The sequence below is a fragment of the Nematostella vectensis genome, chromosome 14, assembly GCF_932526225.1.
Source record: "Nematostella vectensis chromosome 14, jaNemVect1.1, whole genome shotgun sequence".
In the NCBI taxonomy this organism is placed as follows: Eukaryota; Metazoa; Cnidaria; class Anthozoa; order Actiniaria; family Edwardsiidae; genus Nematostella; species Nematostella vectensis.
In genome coordinates this window covers 8,350,938-8,366,153 of record NC_064047.1, presented here as the reverse complement: position 1 = coordinate 8,366,153, position 15,216 = coordinate 8,350,938, and the positions used below count along the sequence as shown (strand labels likewise).

Sequence of the window (15,216 nt, the reverse complement as noted above, 5' to 3'; positions counted from 1 at the left end):
CGCTGGACAATAAAAGTTTTTACTGAATCGACGCTTACTGCAGCGCAAATTGTCCTGCTTTTAAGACTAAGAATAACCTATAAAAATAGGCCCGGACTTACATGTAGCTACTGTAGGCAAGTATTTGCAACTGTAATGTTATCATACATTTCTAGGCTATTTCTTATTATAATCATACTATAAAATGTATAGATGAACGGTATAAGACTCAAATAGATTTTTAAAAAGGAAAAAGAGAGAGAAAAAAGAAAAGGAAGGAAAATATTTAGTGTTTGAACCTGGACATTATGGGTTATATGTTTGAACCTACAGAGAAACCTCAATAAAGCTTTGCAACTTGACTTAATGTCGAATCGGATACGGGTGAAAAAACTTGAGCTTCAATACCAAATGAGAGCGTGTTTACATGAGATCGTGTGTTCCGGCACGTATTGCAAACTCTTTATAAATAAATAACCTGACTTTAAGTTTTTAACCGATCATAACTCAGAATGTGAATGGAATGCAGCCGCATTCGAGTTTATCAAACCAAGCCGTAGAAGCGAATATGTAAAAATTGTTTAACAAAACCCAAAAGATTTTTATTATTAAGATGTTTTCTTCTTTAGCTACAAAAAGGTGAAAGGACTACGTGAGAACTAGCACGCATGCTAACGACTCGCTAGTCGATAACTTGACGTAAACCGGTCGAGACTAAATCGGAACATGAGTCGAACACAGCCGTGTTCGAGTTTATTTATCCAAGCTATCTTACACAATTTGTATGTAGCGAATAAGTAGGGATTGTATGAAAGAACTCAAAAACTTTAGATTATTTATATGTTTGCTCCTTTATAAGTGATTCTAAGTTACCGCTTGGAAACAATCATAGCCCGAAATATATCCGACGACTAATTTTCCCAGCTAATCTCGCAGGCGTATTCTTACTTACGTTTTCCTTTTCGACACGACGACATAGTAGCTACCGCACACTAAGTGCAGTAGCTACAAAAATGGCTTAAGGTAATAAAAAGTTATTTGGGATCAGTGATCAGCTTTATTTTTGTGGGGTCGGGTTTTTTTTTTCAGAATATTTGGATCATAACATCTTTTTTTTGGATCAGGGCTCATTTTCTCAAAATCGTACGGGATCACAAGATTTTAGCCCTTAGATCGGGATCACTTGCAGAAAAATTATTACTCGTTACTGCTCTGAGATGGCTGGCTGGTTTTAGGAGGATGTAAAAGTTAATGAATGACGTAGACAATCAACATAGCTTGTTTTAATATGATTTTATTGACATCTTTTAAAGCCTTACAAAGTCCTCATCTCTGTTCAAATGAATTTGCACTTCAAGAGCACAGCCCTGCAAAAAAAAGATTTGTATAAGTCCCTACGTGTATTGTGGATTGGGAAATATCAGACATGAAGATCCAAGTCTTGCAAGGTAAAGGAAATAACCTAGGCGCTTTGCTACCCAAAAACATTTAAAGAATGTCTATCAACCATTCCTTTGTTATTGTTTATCATTGAAATTACAGCGGTTTATTTGCAAGGAAGCTTCAAAATAACAATCTAAGGATGAAGTCTGATATGTTATTGACGATATTTGATTCAAAATGTCTTGGTTAATTTCTTGAATTAGCCGATGGAAATGGATGCTTTGAGTGATAAAATGGCAGCGTGATTGGCATTTATACGTCCTATTACCGAAGATACGAGGTCTCTTTGACATGACAAAATCACAAGAAAGTGTAGATGGTTAATCAGCGAAACGTGATTTCTAGTAGTATCCAAGGCAAGTTTATTACCAACCTAGCAAACTTTGCATGTCTTAGAACAGAATCTTCTAATGTTCTCATAACGACAGTACTGTCCGTAGCGAGGACACCAAGATTTCTTGTCGTTGCAAGCTGCCAAACCTGCAATACAATCAAAGTGAAGTTATTTTGATGTTATCCAAAACCTTTGCAGAGTGTCTTAGAGAAAACCTTAAAAGTCGTTTGGTACGCAGACCAACAATTGAAAGGAAAACCAAAGCAGATAGATTCGAAAATTTAAATAAAACGGCTAAACATTTGAACATGGAAATTCATTCTTGTTGGGGCTGCGCTAGATTTATGATATTCGAATCAGTAATATGCAAGTGTAATTAACAAAAGACCCACCGCAGACTTGACAGCTTTTTTTACACTTGTCCTTCACGTATTGTGATTTGTGGCAGTACCCTGCTCTGGCCCACGCCCCACATTCTTTACGCGTATCAGAGCAATCTAAAAAAAAGACAAGTTCTTGTCACAAAACTACTCCTCAAAAACTCCAAATCTCCTTTCTATAAAGGACAGCTCTATCCATCTTTCTCGGCGTAGCCTGCTTGCAGGCGGTACTGGGTGTTATCATCGCGGAACACCAACTCCGTTCGGTGAATGGGCACAAGCTAGTATTTTGGGCCGCGCGGTTCCTGGGGGCGAGCGCAACAAAACGGAAAGAATGGTAACCTGGACGTTTGTGGCAGAGATGAGGGTTAGTGTCTGCCCTTCTCTTAACTGGGAAAGATTTATTTTCGTTGCGCTACTATTTATGAAATCCCAATCAGTAATATGCAAGTCAAAAGACTCACCGCAGACTTGGCAGCTGTTCTTGCAATTGTCCTTTACGTACTGTAATCTGTGGCAATACCCTGCACGAGCCCATGCCCCACATTCTTTACGCGTATCAGAGCAGCCTAAATATACAAAGACAAGTTATTTCCGTTGTGCTATTATTTATGATATCTTAATCAGTAATGAAACTGAGTAATATAAGAAGACCCACCGCAAACTTGACAGCTCTTCTCACAATTGTCCTTCACGTACTTTGATCTGTCGCAGTACCCTGCCCTGGCCCACGCCCAACATTCTTCACGCGTATCAGAGCAGCCTTAACACAAAGTTCTAGTTACAAAACAATTTCTTTTCTATAAAGGTCACCTCTGTCCATCTTTCTAAGCATTGCTCTCGGCGCTTGGACACTTGGTGAGGGCTAGTGTTTGCGTTCTCTTAATTTCTCTCAACTGGGAAAGAAATTACATTCTTATTTTCCTTGCGCTACTTATGAAATCCATGATAAAATCCCAATCAGTAATATGCAAGTGTTATATCAAAAGACTCACCGCAGACTTGGCAGCTTTTCTTGCAATTGTCCTTTACGTACTGAAATCTGTGGCAATACCCTGCACGAGCCCATGCCCCACATTTTTTACGCGTATCAGAGCAGCCTAAAATACCAAGAAAAGTTCTAGTTACAAAATAACCTTATTTACATAGGGACAGCTCTATCTAAGAAAGTCCAAAAGCATAAGGGTATGTCAGGTATGTCTTTCGAAGCATTGCTTTGGGCGTTTCGTTGCCATAGCAGTCATACCTGAGGGTGTTGGCCGTTCCGTGGTTGGCTCCTGGGTCGTCGGCAGCTCGGTAGTGGGTTGCTTGGTCGTCGGCAGCTCGGTAGTGGGTTGCTTGGTCGTCGGCAGCTCGGTAGTGGGTTGCTTGGTCGTCGGCTGCTCTGTGATCGGCTGTTGGGATGTGGGCGGAGCTTGTGTCACTGCGATGTCACAAGCATGTTCTTTGAATGTGACGTCATCAATGGCAATATCTCCTCTGTAATTCACCCCTCGTATTGCCTGAAACACGATCTGTGGCATAGAGATGGTTATTGTGAGCACAACAGATTCGATAACTCAGTGACTATCTTTCTATGTCATGGGAAATAACGACGTTCTCTTTATCTCGTGATACTCATTAGACACTTTACACGTATTTGGTACGTGTAATTGTAGTAGAATCTGAAAAAAATCTAAAAAATATCATAGCGCTTAACCCACACCTTGTATTTGTTACTGCTGGTAATTGTGCCATTTCCAGGAATCCATGAATTGCCCTTATTTCCGCTCTTGGTAAAGATCAGAGTCTCTGTCCCATTTACCGAGTCCTTCACAAAAACATTGAGTGTTCCAATTGCTGCACCGTTCATGTTGTAAAAGAATCTGACGCATCGACCAGAAGTAGCGAGGAACGCCTTGCTAACAAGGTCAGCCTTCTGTCCTTGTGCCACATTTGAAGCTTCAGCATATAGATAATAACCTGGCGAGGTTGGTAAACATAGCTGTTACCGAACGGCACGGTAAAATTGGATATAAAAAGAATTTGATACTAAGATAATTAAAAATTTAAACAATATAGCTTTTGTTGCCAGCTACGGAGTTTCGTTTATGTACGCTTGACTATGTCCGCTTTTCTTGCAATGCCTTGGCTAGTTCAATGATCGCCTGATGGTCCTACCTTGGCCAGTAGAGTGATCGCCTGATGGTCCTACCTTGGCCAGTAGAGTGATCGCCTGATGGTCCTTCCTTGGCCAGTAGAGTGATCGCCTGATGGTCCTACCTTGGCCAGTAGAGTGATCGCCTGATGGTCCTACCTTGGCCAGTAGAGTGATCGCCTGATGGTCCCGTGTTGGAGCTAGGAGTAGAGAACGATTTTCGTATCCATTGATAACCGTTAACAGTCTGGGTCCAGTTGCACATTCCAAGCTCAAACTCACAGTCATCTGGACCTGAATAGATATTTTTACGTTTGTTTGTTGTCCCTAATTTCGAGATTTCTTCAATGCATTCTTGTTATTGTTTACATTATTTTAATGCAAGGCAAAAACTGTTAATAACTTGAAAGATAGCGGTATTTACCAAGTCCACATGTGTGTTGTTTGCACGATTGTGACTGTTTGGAGTTTCCGGGACACGCTTTCCCGCCATTTTGCGGTTTCGGATCGTCGCATAGCCTCGTTCTCGTGTGTTGTCCGTATCCACATGTCTTACTGCAAGCGCCCCATGATGACCAGCGACCCCAGTGTCCGTCAACCGGTGCTGAAAACATAAATTATTGTCATGATGTAAATACCGATGACTGAGGGTCTGGAGGTCTGCTTCCATATACGCAATATATTTTTTTTAAACACGGTGCATGCCATATAAGATTGAGTGAAAGGTTATTCGATGACCTAAGTGTTTAATGATTAGCATATACATTACCGTAGCATTCTTTGTTATCGCATTGAATTTCCTCAGTCCCTATCCCATATACATTTGCCCCCGGACACTTGGTCTCCCTGTCTTCGGCGGTGCAGAAGCGTTGTCTATTCTTTTTGCAGGCGGGACTGCATGGGCTAAATGTTCCCCAGTTACTCCATCCGCCGGAAGGGCCTGAAGAACATATTGAGGGTTAAGACCCATCACGTCGTCATTGTACGCTTCTGCTCAATGCCAAGTCACCCAGAGAATCCATTTCCATAGGCTTATTCAAGCAAGTGGATGAAAAACTTCTAATCAAATTCCGTTGATATAAAATTAGGCTTTAATCTTGGGTTGTTATTTTGAAGTTTTATGCTAATTTACAGCTGTTATTTTATTTGATTGTAAAAAATGCCGGTGGAGTAATTGATCCACATTCTTAAACAGGGCAACTATAAACAAACGAATCCCCAGTTACTCCATTACACACCAAGGGTTAAAAGGGGAAATGTAAACAAAAGAACAAAGAAAAAAAAAACTGGCTCCAGAGCAAGCAATCAATAACTTCACAGCTAACGTTTAACGTACCTTTGCAGTCGTACAAAGCGTTCAACTCGAAAATATCGTTGACGCTGAACCCATCCCTCTGACCGAGACCCTTCGTGGGATCGCCGACCGCCTGGATGGTTCGCTTCCCATTTTTGCTGAAGCTGAACGACCCATAATGCATCAGGCTGGAGAAGTCGTAGTTAGCGTTCAAGTCGTCTATTTGCCCTCGGTCGTACTTGTTGAAGTTGTGGGATTTCCCTAAACAAACGTTTTAAACAAACTTTTAGGGCAACGGAACAAAACGCATCGATTCCAATACTCTGGACCCTACATGCATTGTGCTGTGTTTTTGTTTCAATTGGAACATTGAAATATCTTAGAATATGAGAAATGAGAAAAAAAACTTTGTTATCCATATATTGTTTTATCGTTTCCTTATAGAATGAAGCCGTTCGTGGTACAGGATGGATTGAATTTCATAATGATTAAAGCTAGGTGCATTTCATCATTGGTCATTCTATTCATACTAAAATTTCCACTTTCAAACCACCCTGTTGTCTGTTTCTTTTGCAAGATAATGTTTATAATAACACATCTCTTTAAATAGGTTCAATTGTCCACTTGTTAAATGTCATCCTTTCCACACTCACCTTCCGCTATATTTTCCCACATAACCTCCACGTAGTTGTTCCTGTCGGGTCTGGACTGCTCGTGCCAAAAACCGGAGGCGTGCATCATTTCGTGCATAATGGTCCCTTTGTTGTGACACCCGTCTCCTAGCGATAACTGCTGGAATCCTGCGGACCAATAACTTTTTCCAACTAACGACCAGCAGCTACAGATAAGAGATAACAACAAAGTCATGAATGTACCTGTTCTCGAACATACATTCCACAAGGCCGTAGCAGGGGGTGGGGCAACGGGGGGCACGCCCCCCCCCCAATATTTTCAAAAAGTATAAGAAAATGACCAGTAGGGGCGTGGCTGTGCCCCCTATTGTTTTCTTAATGTTTATGTATTGTGCCCCCCTCCAATAATTACAGTCCTTGGTAAACTATAACACGGGTGGCCTAGTGTGTTAGCGCTTCGGCTTCTCTCCACTGTGGCCTAGGTTCGAATCCTGGCTCAAACTGCCTTGATTTGAATTTGTGTCACAAATGAGTTGAAGTTATTCTCCCGTATTTCCAGTCTTCCTGGATAAGGAAACTAAACCAGAGGTCCCGTCTCTTCAAAGCTGCACTACACTAATCTTAATGGAAGGGACGTTAAAAAGCACTAGGGATGCAATAAACACTCTGGCAGTGAACACCCCCAGTAACATTACTTAGCAACAATACACTAAACAGGCCCGTACCCAGAATTTTTCTTGGGGAGGTGCGAATTCCGAAAAGGGGACCTATTTTTTCAGGGGCAGGGGGGGAGTTTTCTGATATAAATCTGACCACCACCGAAAGAACAAAAAGGGTTTAAGATTTAACTATAACTTTAATAACTTTAAGATTTTTGACATATCAAAGTGATCTAGAATGCCTTTTTTTGTTTTGTCTACAATGTACGTCAATTGTGAACCGGACTTTCCGCCGTTGTGGGAGGGGGGCTGCGAACGCACCCCCTGCACCCCTCCTGGGTACGGGCCTGCTCAAGGGGGTACTTGACTTGGAGTAGCTCTGTTGTACCTTCCGAACCAGTATAGCTGTACACGACGGACACAATGCTATGCATATAGTCCTTGGTACACAAAGGTGGAACTAAGAATCTCACTATACGGCTGAGAAATAAAACAATGTCTCTTACCCTGTTTCTTTGACAATCTTGACCCAGTTTGCTTCTGTTGTACGCGGTACCCAGCGAATGCACGTGTGTTTATTGAACTCCTCGATTGCCGCGCCGATGTTCGATACACCGGCTTAAAATAACAACAGATCAGAGTTTTCATCGTTTAGACGTGCAACGTTTATAAAAGCCGTTAAAAGCTCAGCTAACCAATAGGCTATTACATCTATATAGCACGCGCGCACGGCATGTTGGTTAATGTGGTAGATTTGTCGACCAAACTATACAAGTGGTAGTTGTGGTAGTTGGCCTCGGCATTGAATGAAAACGAGCGCGCGCACTTATATCTGGAATTGCCTATTCGAAACCACTAATGGTAACTTCATGCTCAGATTTTTCTGTGTCTAATCGATAAAAAAAAAGGTAGAAAAGCTTATCAGCGATTGCTGCGGTTTTAATTATTCTGCGAACTCTCGCCAACGAATCCCAATATCTATATTGTCTTCTTGCTTTCGCCATTTTTTTTTAAATCTTTGAAGCGTTTCCATTAGCCAACACTGAAATGGCTACTAATCACGCCAATCTCCGCAGCGCTGACCAATCAAAAAGCAGCAATGTATTTCCGTTACTTTGAATGAAGGAAGCCAAAAAGTGGTTTAGCAGTTTGAAATTACCGAAGATACACTGTAAGTAATGAAAGTACTGTAATTAATCAATGATAATAACCGATAATAAATTTGAGCAGAACATTATATTGACAATTAGAAATCTTTGAAATCCTGTTCGCTTTCAAAGTCCATTGATCCGACCTGCCAGACGTATGGTTACGTAGGTTACGCGTAGTCCTAATGCAAACGAGATGTGATAATCAAATATGAATCCGCTTGAATCAGAGTCCATTATTTCCTTGTGTGTACAAAATATATATATTTTTTATTTAGAAATGACCAAAGTCGATCTGCGGCTCTGCTTTTTCGATTTTTACGGAGCTCTGCACTTGACGTGGTCTAGTGGGAATGACGACTTGGAGAAGGTCTGCGCTTTTATACCGCGGGTCCTTGTTTTGCAGGGAAGGTTGTATTTTAAAAATGAGAGTTTTAAAATATTTAAAACAAAAATAACATTGGCACACAAGTCGGATCTACGGACTTTAAGCGCATGTAAAGCATGTGAAGGTTATCAGGTTATCAAAGTACCTAGCTCTGGTACGACTTCGAATGGAATAACCTTGGTCTTCCATATGGTTAAACGCGACCGGCGTGCATTGCGCGTGTATTTCTTGGCCAGCGGTCCATCCACATCTCCTTGCTCTCTCTGGTCCACGTCATCATGGTCCGTGACCACGATATCGCCCTCGAACAGATCCTTGTCTTTAGCTTGAAAGGAAATATCAATAGTTAGATAATGGCGGATCCAGGGCGAGGGGGTACACAGGGGGCGTCGGATTTCTAAATGAAAGCGCTAAAAAATGGCGCTTTTGCGACTGACGTGGACGGCTGCAAAGGAGACAAAAACATCTAGAAATGTTTATCTATCGTTATCTATAACTGGATGGATGGATATAGATCAAGCTGGTTGCAGACGACCAGTTACTCTTAGAGATATGAATGGGCCTTGACTTTATTATGTATTTTTTGCTTAAGCTTCTTCGGTGTAGATCTTAAGCGTTTAAACGTTTGTGAAATGATTGATTGAGAAAATATGCTTCGTATTTGCCGATCATTTTAGCAATGCATATTCTTCTTTATAGAGATTTATTTTGCCTCTGCCATTAATAACAATGGTTCAAAATGGACTGGGGGCCACAGAGCGAGAACAGGAAAATTAAATTTCACGATTTGGAAAGGTTGTCTCCCGTACATTATCCTTCATGAACATTACTTTTGAGAAGGTCAAAACCATAGGGGCGTAGTAGCAGGGGTCCGCCTAATCTCACGTGGCCTGCTACGGCTCTGAGTAGAGTAAGGGAACCGCTATATAATTGGGCCTTTTTCTTTTCTTGAGCTTCCCCCTTCTCGGTATAGAATTATTAATATCTTTTTTATTCACCTCAACTTTTGTACCAATTACCGCAGAGAGACAGAGGAAAAAAATGGCATGAAATTTTCCAATTCTCAATATATAAGCTCAAGATTTCGCATACAAGGAGTTCCTCTGACCAAAAGCTTAATTCCAAATTTCAAAGAAATTTTGAAGATTTGAAATTTAGATATTAGCGAGGAAAGTTGGCTTAATTTCTAATCAGAGCCCGACTTCTCTCAAAAATTAGGAGAATTCATACTTTAAACATTTGAAAATTGCACTTCAAGCCTCATATCTCGAAGACGAATCCATTAGAAAAACAAATACTTTTTGATATGTTGGTTTACATAACATAAGAAACCTCTATGCAAAAATTCAAGCTTACCAAACCTAACCAGACCTTATTTTGGGAAAACCTACCATATTTTTGCTCTGTCCCGCAGAGAGGTTTACCTTGGTTTATCTCCACAATCTTGTCCGTAGCACTTTTACCGTCATCTTCAAGGAGACTTTCTGAATCTGCTTTGTTAACGAAAAACACCCCACACATTAAAAAGAAGGCCAATCACGCCACCATTTTTAATGGCCCCCGAATAGTCTTTGGCGAGCACTTGCGAGCTTGCAAGCACCCCGTTTTTAATGCGAGACCGAGGATTTTTAGTTATTGAATAAATCGAGCAGCTAGCACATCGAAAAATACAATGCGAGCACCGCGGAGAAAAATTGCGCGAGCATGCGAGCATTGGCCGAAAACTGAGCACATCGAAATTTCGGGGGACCATTCGAGGGCCCTTTTTTGATGCTCCCGCTCAATGGCGATTTACACAAAGCATCCATTTCCATCGGCAAATTCAAGCAAGTAAACCAAGATTTTTTCAATCTAATATAGTCTATAACCTATCAGGCTTTATTCTTAGATTATTATTTTGAAGTTTGCTTGCAATCGCTGTATTTTAAATGATAAACGGCAATATCATAGTAATGGTTGATCGACATTCTTTAAAGACTTGAATCCTTCATTCAATCATAAAAGATAACTAGTTTAAATCCCTATAAGAAATTTAACTTCCCAGAAAATGTTTTTTCGGTCAAATCTAATGGCAGAACTTTAAGCTTTTTTGTGCATCCACAAAGGACGTTTTTCTGAATACTTTAAGAGTTTTAAAAGTACCTTCCTCGAAGAGATCCATAGTTCTCCCTTTGGCACAAACCAGCATAGCGACACAGGCCGAGATGAGTAGAGCTTTCATGTTGCTGCTTCAGAGTATTCCAAATGAAAATGAATGTTAAATTCTATTCTATAAATTTATATAGTTAATTAAAAGCGGGTAATGTTAGCCTTTAAGGAATCAACGACAGCGTATTCCAGTGTATATTTTCACCACAGGAGACGCCTTATAAATCAATAAAGATTAAAATAATTATTTCTTTATTTGTATACCTGGGTAGTTAGCCCTCATTATTATTATCGTTGTTCTCTATTGCTCTCAATACATTTAAATACAATTTCAAATATAAGCTTAGACCATCACTTCATGGGACTATATAGTCTCATTAACTCTGGGATTTCATTGAAAGCCCTCTCTTGTTTTTGTTTTCGTGAGAACAAGTGTTAGAGAAAGCAACTGTTCAGTATTTCGTTTAAAACAATTTCAAATACAATTCTAAATATAAACTTGACCATCGTTTCATGGGACTATAGTCTTATGAACTCTGGAAGTCCTGTAATTCCGCTGAAGGCGTTTCACCGCGTGTGTCCAGCTAGCTTTAACCCTGTCAGGGCCGTAGCCAGCATGAGGCAAGTATGGAACTCGCCTCGGTAAAATTTTAATGTTTAATGTTTCACAATTGCAAAGTATGAGAAAACACCTTTTGGATTTATCATGCAGTTTCTAGCTTTGCCTCAGTACAAGTTTGATTCTTGCTACAGGCCTGTCTGTTTTACTGTCTTTTACTATTGTTGATATTCTATTTGTACAAAATTAATGTGTAGTTTGTACGTCCTTAACAGATAATTAACAAAGATGATCATTAGCCACTTAAGCTCCATAACTGGATTTGACTTTGATTTGCATGTCCATGTCAAATCGTCCTACGCGTTCTATATGAAAAAATCGCATTCTTTAAATATCAAACATTTTAAAATACCTAAGACTAGATTAGATAATGTAGAAAATAATGCAGACTTGTCCCAACTCTTTGAATTATTCTAATAAGCGCGCCATCAATGTTCATTTTCCTCAGTAAGCGGAAGCAAAAAAAATCTGGCGCAGGGTACATATTAAAAGTCAGTTTCTAAAAAGCCAACCAACGAACCAATAAAGTTCTAGACATAATAGAGCACAGTCTTCTTTAAAGAAAAAAAGTCTACATTTAAAAGCAGGGAAATATGCAAAACATTTATCATATTACCAGTGTCTTAAACTAGAAATCGAGTGTTTTGAGAGCTTGATGATACGGGCACTATAAAACCGCTGTAGAAGCTATTGTTAGGCATTCTTCCCATATTTGTTTAGGATGGCCCATTTCTTCATTATAAGTCTATCTCATGTCATTAAGCTTTCGATAATATTTGTCATCTATTTTGTGCTGTATAGCCCCTCAAATAATCCCTCTGAATTGAAAAATACATTTTAAAGGATCTAAGCTATCTAAAGATCCCATATCGATACCTCAATTACGTTTTCTTACCTTAAGCGGTGCTCGCTGCTTGCGACGCGTAACTCAAGTAAGTTGTAACACTGCACAGTTGCTTGAATTTATAAGGACGGGCACCGAAGCATTTTCACAATACATTGCTTAGAATCGACAATCTATATTTTTTTTAAATAAACTGCAAAGGTTTGCAAAAATAAAAAAGGGTTAGATAATCTATTGAATTCGAGCGTTGTTTGGGGTATCTAAAAATACTTTAAAAAAATCCCAAACGACGCTCGAATTCAATACGTTGTATAACCTATTGTAGCGGCAATACTTTGCAGTTTTGCAATACTTCAGTGTGTAAATTTTATGTTATAATGATAAAACTTTGAAAAGATTTTGTACACAACAAATTTTAAGGCTAAAAATGTGCGTTCTCTCTAAGATTATTTCATTAGAAAAAACAAGTATTATTATTCGTATACGACGCGCGAAATAAATTCCATAACCCCTTTGTAGTGGCAAAGCTTTTGCATAACTTGTCTTTGATATGCTGATAAACCTTTGAAAAGAATTTTGTACACAACGAAACTTTAGTGTGTATGTAGAAAAAGAAATACAAAAAAAACATGTATTGGACGGACAACGGCCAATAAGATTGTTCGTGGGATGTTGTCAATGTTTTATTTCCTTGTCAGCGGGATCTTTTATATCAACTCGAAGGGTAAAACAAAGCATATGATACCTTTGTTGTTGCAGGGTTTGCGGGGGACTCATCCTAGGGGACCCAGGGCGTCGCGGAGGTCAGTGGAGGCCCCCTCCGCCGCGCTCGCCTCCGCTGACCTCCTCGACGCCCTGGGTCCCCTACCCTGCCCTCCCCTACCCTCGAACGTCTCTCTGTTTAGTGGCCAGCGAGGTTGACCGAACGTCTCTCTGTTTAGTGGCCAGCGAGGTTGACCGAACGTCTCTCTGTTTAGTGGCCAGCGAGGTTGACCGAACGTCTCTCTATTTAATGGCCAGCGAGGTTGACCGAACGTCTCTCTGTTTAGTGGCCAGCGAGGTTGACCGAACGTCTCTCTGTTTAGTGGCCAGTGAGGTTGACCGAACGTCTCTCTGTTTAGTGGCTAGTGAGGTTGACCGAACGTCTCTCTATTTAGTGGCCAGCGAGGTTGACCGAACGTCTCTCTGTTTAGTGGCCAGTATAGTTGACCGAACGTCTCTCTATTTAGTGGCCAGCAAGGTTGACCGAACGTCTCTCTGTTTAGTGGCCAGCGAGGTTGACCGAACGTCTCTATTTAGTGGCCAGCGAGGTTGGCCGAACGTCTCTCTATTTAGTGGCCAGCGAGGTTGACCGAACGTCTCTGTTTAGTGGCCAGTGAGGTTGGCCGAACGTCTCTCTGTTTAGTGGCCAGCGAGGTTGACCGAACGTCTCTCTGTTTAGTGGCCAGTGAGGTTGGCCGAACGTCTCTCTATTTAGTGGCCAACGAGGTTGACCGAACGTCTCTCTCTTAGTTGCCCCCCCCCCCCCCCCCTTCAGGAGGAACAAAATTTTCCATGTCCTTAAGCTTTATGGAAACACTTTGTCTATTTAGGCATCTAATGTACGTATACTACGGGAAGGGGTTGAGTTGGACTTGTATTTATATATTTTTATGAAACTAAATTTAGCCCACGCATCTTTTTGTTACAAATTATTCCAGTTTTGATGATTACAGGGGGGGTGGGGGTGGTTTCGGGGGCGCGGAAGAACTCAGGAAGAGAGGTCCCGCTCTAATGAAGGAAAAGCCATTAAATTTTAAAACCAATGCGAGCTAGGACGAACTACTCAAGAGAAAATCGTCCGATAATGGGTAAACGAGCAAATGCTAAAACGACGCCCGAATGCAACAGATTTCAAAAGATCAAGAAAAGAACTAAAATTATTGTGTTGTGTGTGTGTGTGTGGGGGGGGGACACTGACTTAGGCATGCACATAAAGAGGCGGCAACCTGGCCTTAAACACAACCAGGAGAAACTTTGATTTTAAGCCCCTTTTTCAGTATAGGGGGTCAGGGGGCATCCCCCGCCCCGCCCCAAAGTGCGCCTGTGCACATTACTACAATGATGTTGATGTTCAGTGCTGGGAACGAACTGCTCCCCTATGAAAATTTTGCCATTTTCAATATGAAATGCATACCACGTCTGAATCTGCGCTCTCGTAATTCAGCTTCCCAGCTGCGTGGTGATTAGCTACTCCAATTTATTTTTATTTAAATTTATTTTTTTATTTATTATTGTTAAAACCTAAATCGAAAACAGCATCATTAGGTCCTTCCCAACTGAAATCTTATTCAAATATGTACCACCAATACCACCAATCTGAAAGTTAGTAGGGGGGACTTTGACATGAATACAAAATTGTAAATTTATTGATGGGAGTGATAAAACTAAAACTGCAATAGATGAAAATAGTACAGGTCGCACTTTAGGGGATAATAATTTTCAATGCCAGCCAAAAGAAAGTCATAAAAGTGCAAGCAGAAGGCGCATCACATGAAGGCGCATCACAAAAAATTTATTCCAGACTTTTAGGCGGCTCGGAAATTTATCAGAAAACCTGTTGAAAAAATAAAGCCTTTCCCTAAACCCTGTATCAAAAATTGAGGCCCTCCCCGAAATAAATGCTCACAAAATAGCAACCCTCCCCCCAAACATAGCTAAACATACCTGCCCTCCCTCCCCCCCCCCCCCCCCCCCCCGCGTTAAATAATGACCCTTCCCAGGAGAACATGTCCTCCTGCCCTTTTCTAATGTTACCATAAAGTTATTACTTTGTGAGAACAGCTACATGGCGTGAGCACCAGACTTATTATTTTTCATTCAACGATTTCGTAGTCTGATTTTGCTTTGTTTTATAAGCGAATTGCTCAGTTTTGACTATCCTGCGTTCTACAGGAAATCCTTGGGTTTCTTATTCTTCTTTATTTTCGCGCATCTTAGATTTCGCGATAATTTTCTTGGCACATTTCGCTAAGGCGACCTCCTTCAGTACCAGAAGTTTGACACCTCTCAACTTTGCGCTTTATTTTGTTGCACGTAGGGCGTGGTCTCTCCAAGATAAAACGTCACCCTACCTAATCTAATACCAATAATACTGCTTCCAGATCGCAAGTTTAAATGAAATAAATCCACGGAGCTTGAAGATACTATTGTTTTCCAATTGCGGGGCGAT

General features: G+C 40.7%; 1 protein-coding gene across 6 annotated transcripts; it reads right to left on the bottom strand.

Moving 5' to 3' along the window:
• Positions 1–1,257: 1,257 nt before the first annotated feature.
• Positions 1,258–12,168, bottom strand: LOC5500840 (zinc metalloproteinase nas-14). Of its 6 annotated transcripts, none has more exons than XM_032369216.2 (18): positions 12,057–12,166; positions 10,537–10,619; positions 9,819–9,887; positions 8,540–8,719; positions 7,365–7,476; positions 6,221–6,405; positions 5,610–5,828; positions 5,043–5,213; positions 4,698–4,877; positions 4,433–4,567; positions 3,842–4,098; positions 3,383–3,650; positions 3,132–3,236; positions 2,795–2,899; positions 2,601–2,705; positions 2,149–2,253; positions 1,796–1,902; positions 1,258–1,346 (listed from the first exon to the last, which is right to left on the bottom strand). In XM_032369216.2, the coding sequence occupies exons 2-17, from the start codon at positions 10,613–10,615 to the stop codon at positions 1,796–1,798; spliced, it is 2,382 nt and encodes a 793-aa protein (XP_032225107.2). In that variant the 5' UTR covers positions 10,616–10,619; positions 12,057–12,166; the 3' UTR covers positions 1,258–1,346. The 6 variants fall into 6 exon arrangements, with proteins under 6 accessions (XP_032225107.2, XP_032225106.2, XP_032225108.2 ...); XM_032369215.2 differs by having other exon boundaries at positions 10,537–10,622; positions 12,057–12,165; XM_032369217.2 differs by having other exon boundaries at positions 9,819–9,884; positions 10,537–10,622; positions 12,057–12,165.
• Positions 12,169–15,216: the final 3,048 nt, after the last annotated feature.

Coding starts and splice junctions, on each gene's coding strand:
- LOC5500840 (XM_032369216.2), bottom strand. CDS start 10,615: ATGAAAGCTCTACTCATCTCGGCCTGTGTCGCTATGCTGGTTTGTGCC. Junction 5,214..5,609: donor CGCTTTGTACGACTGCAAAG/GTACGTTAAACG, acceptor TATGTTCTTCAG/GCCCTTCCGGCGGATGGAGT. Junction 4,099..4,432: donor CGATCACTCTACTGGCCAAG/GTAGGACCATCA, acceptor CAACCTCGCCAG/GTTATTATCTATATGCTGAA.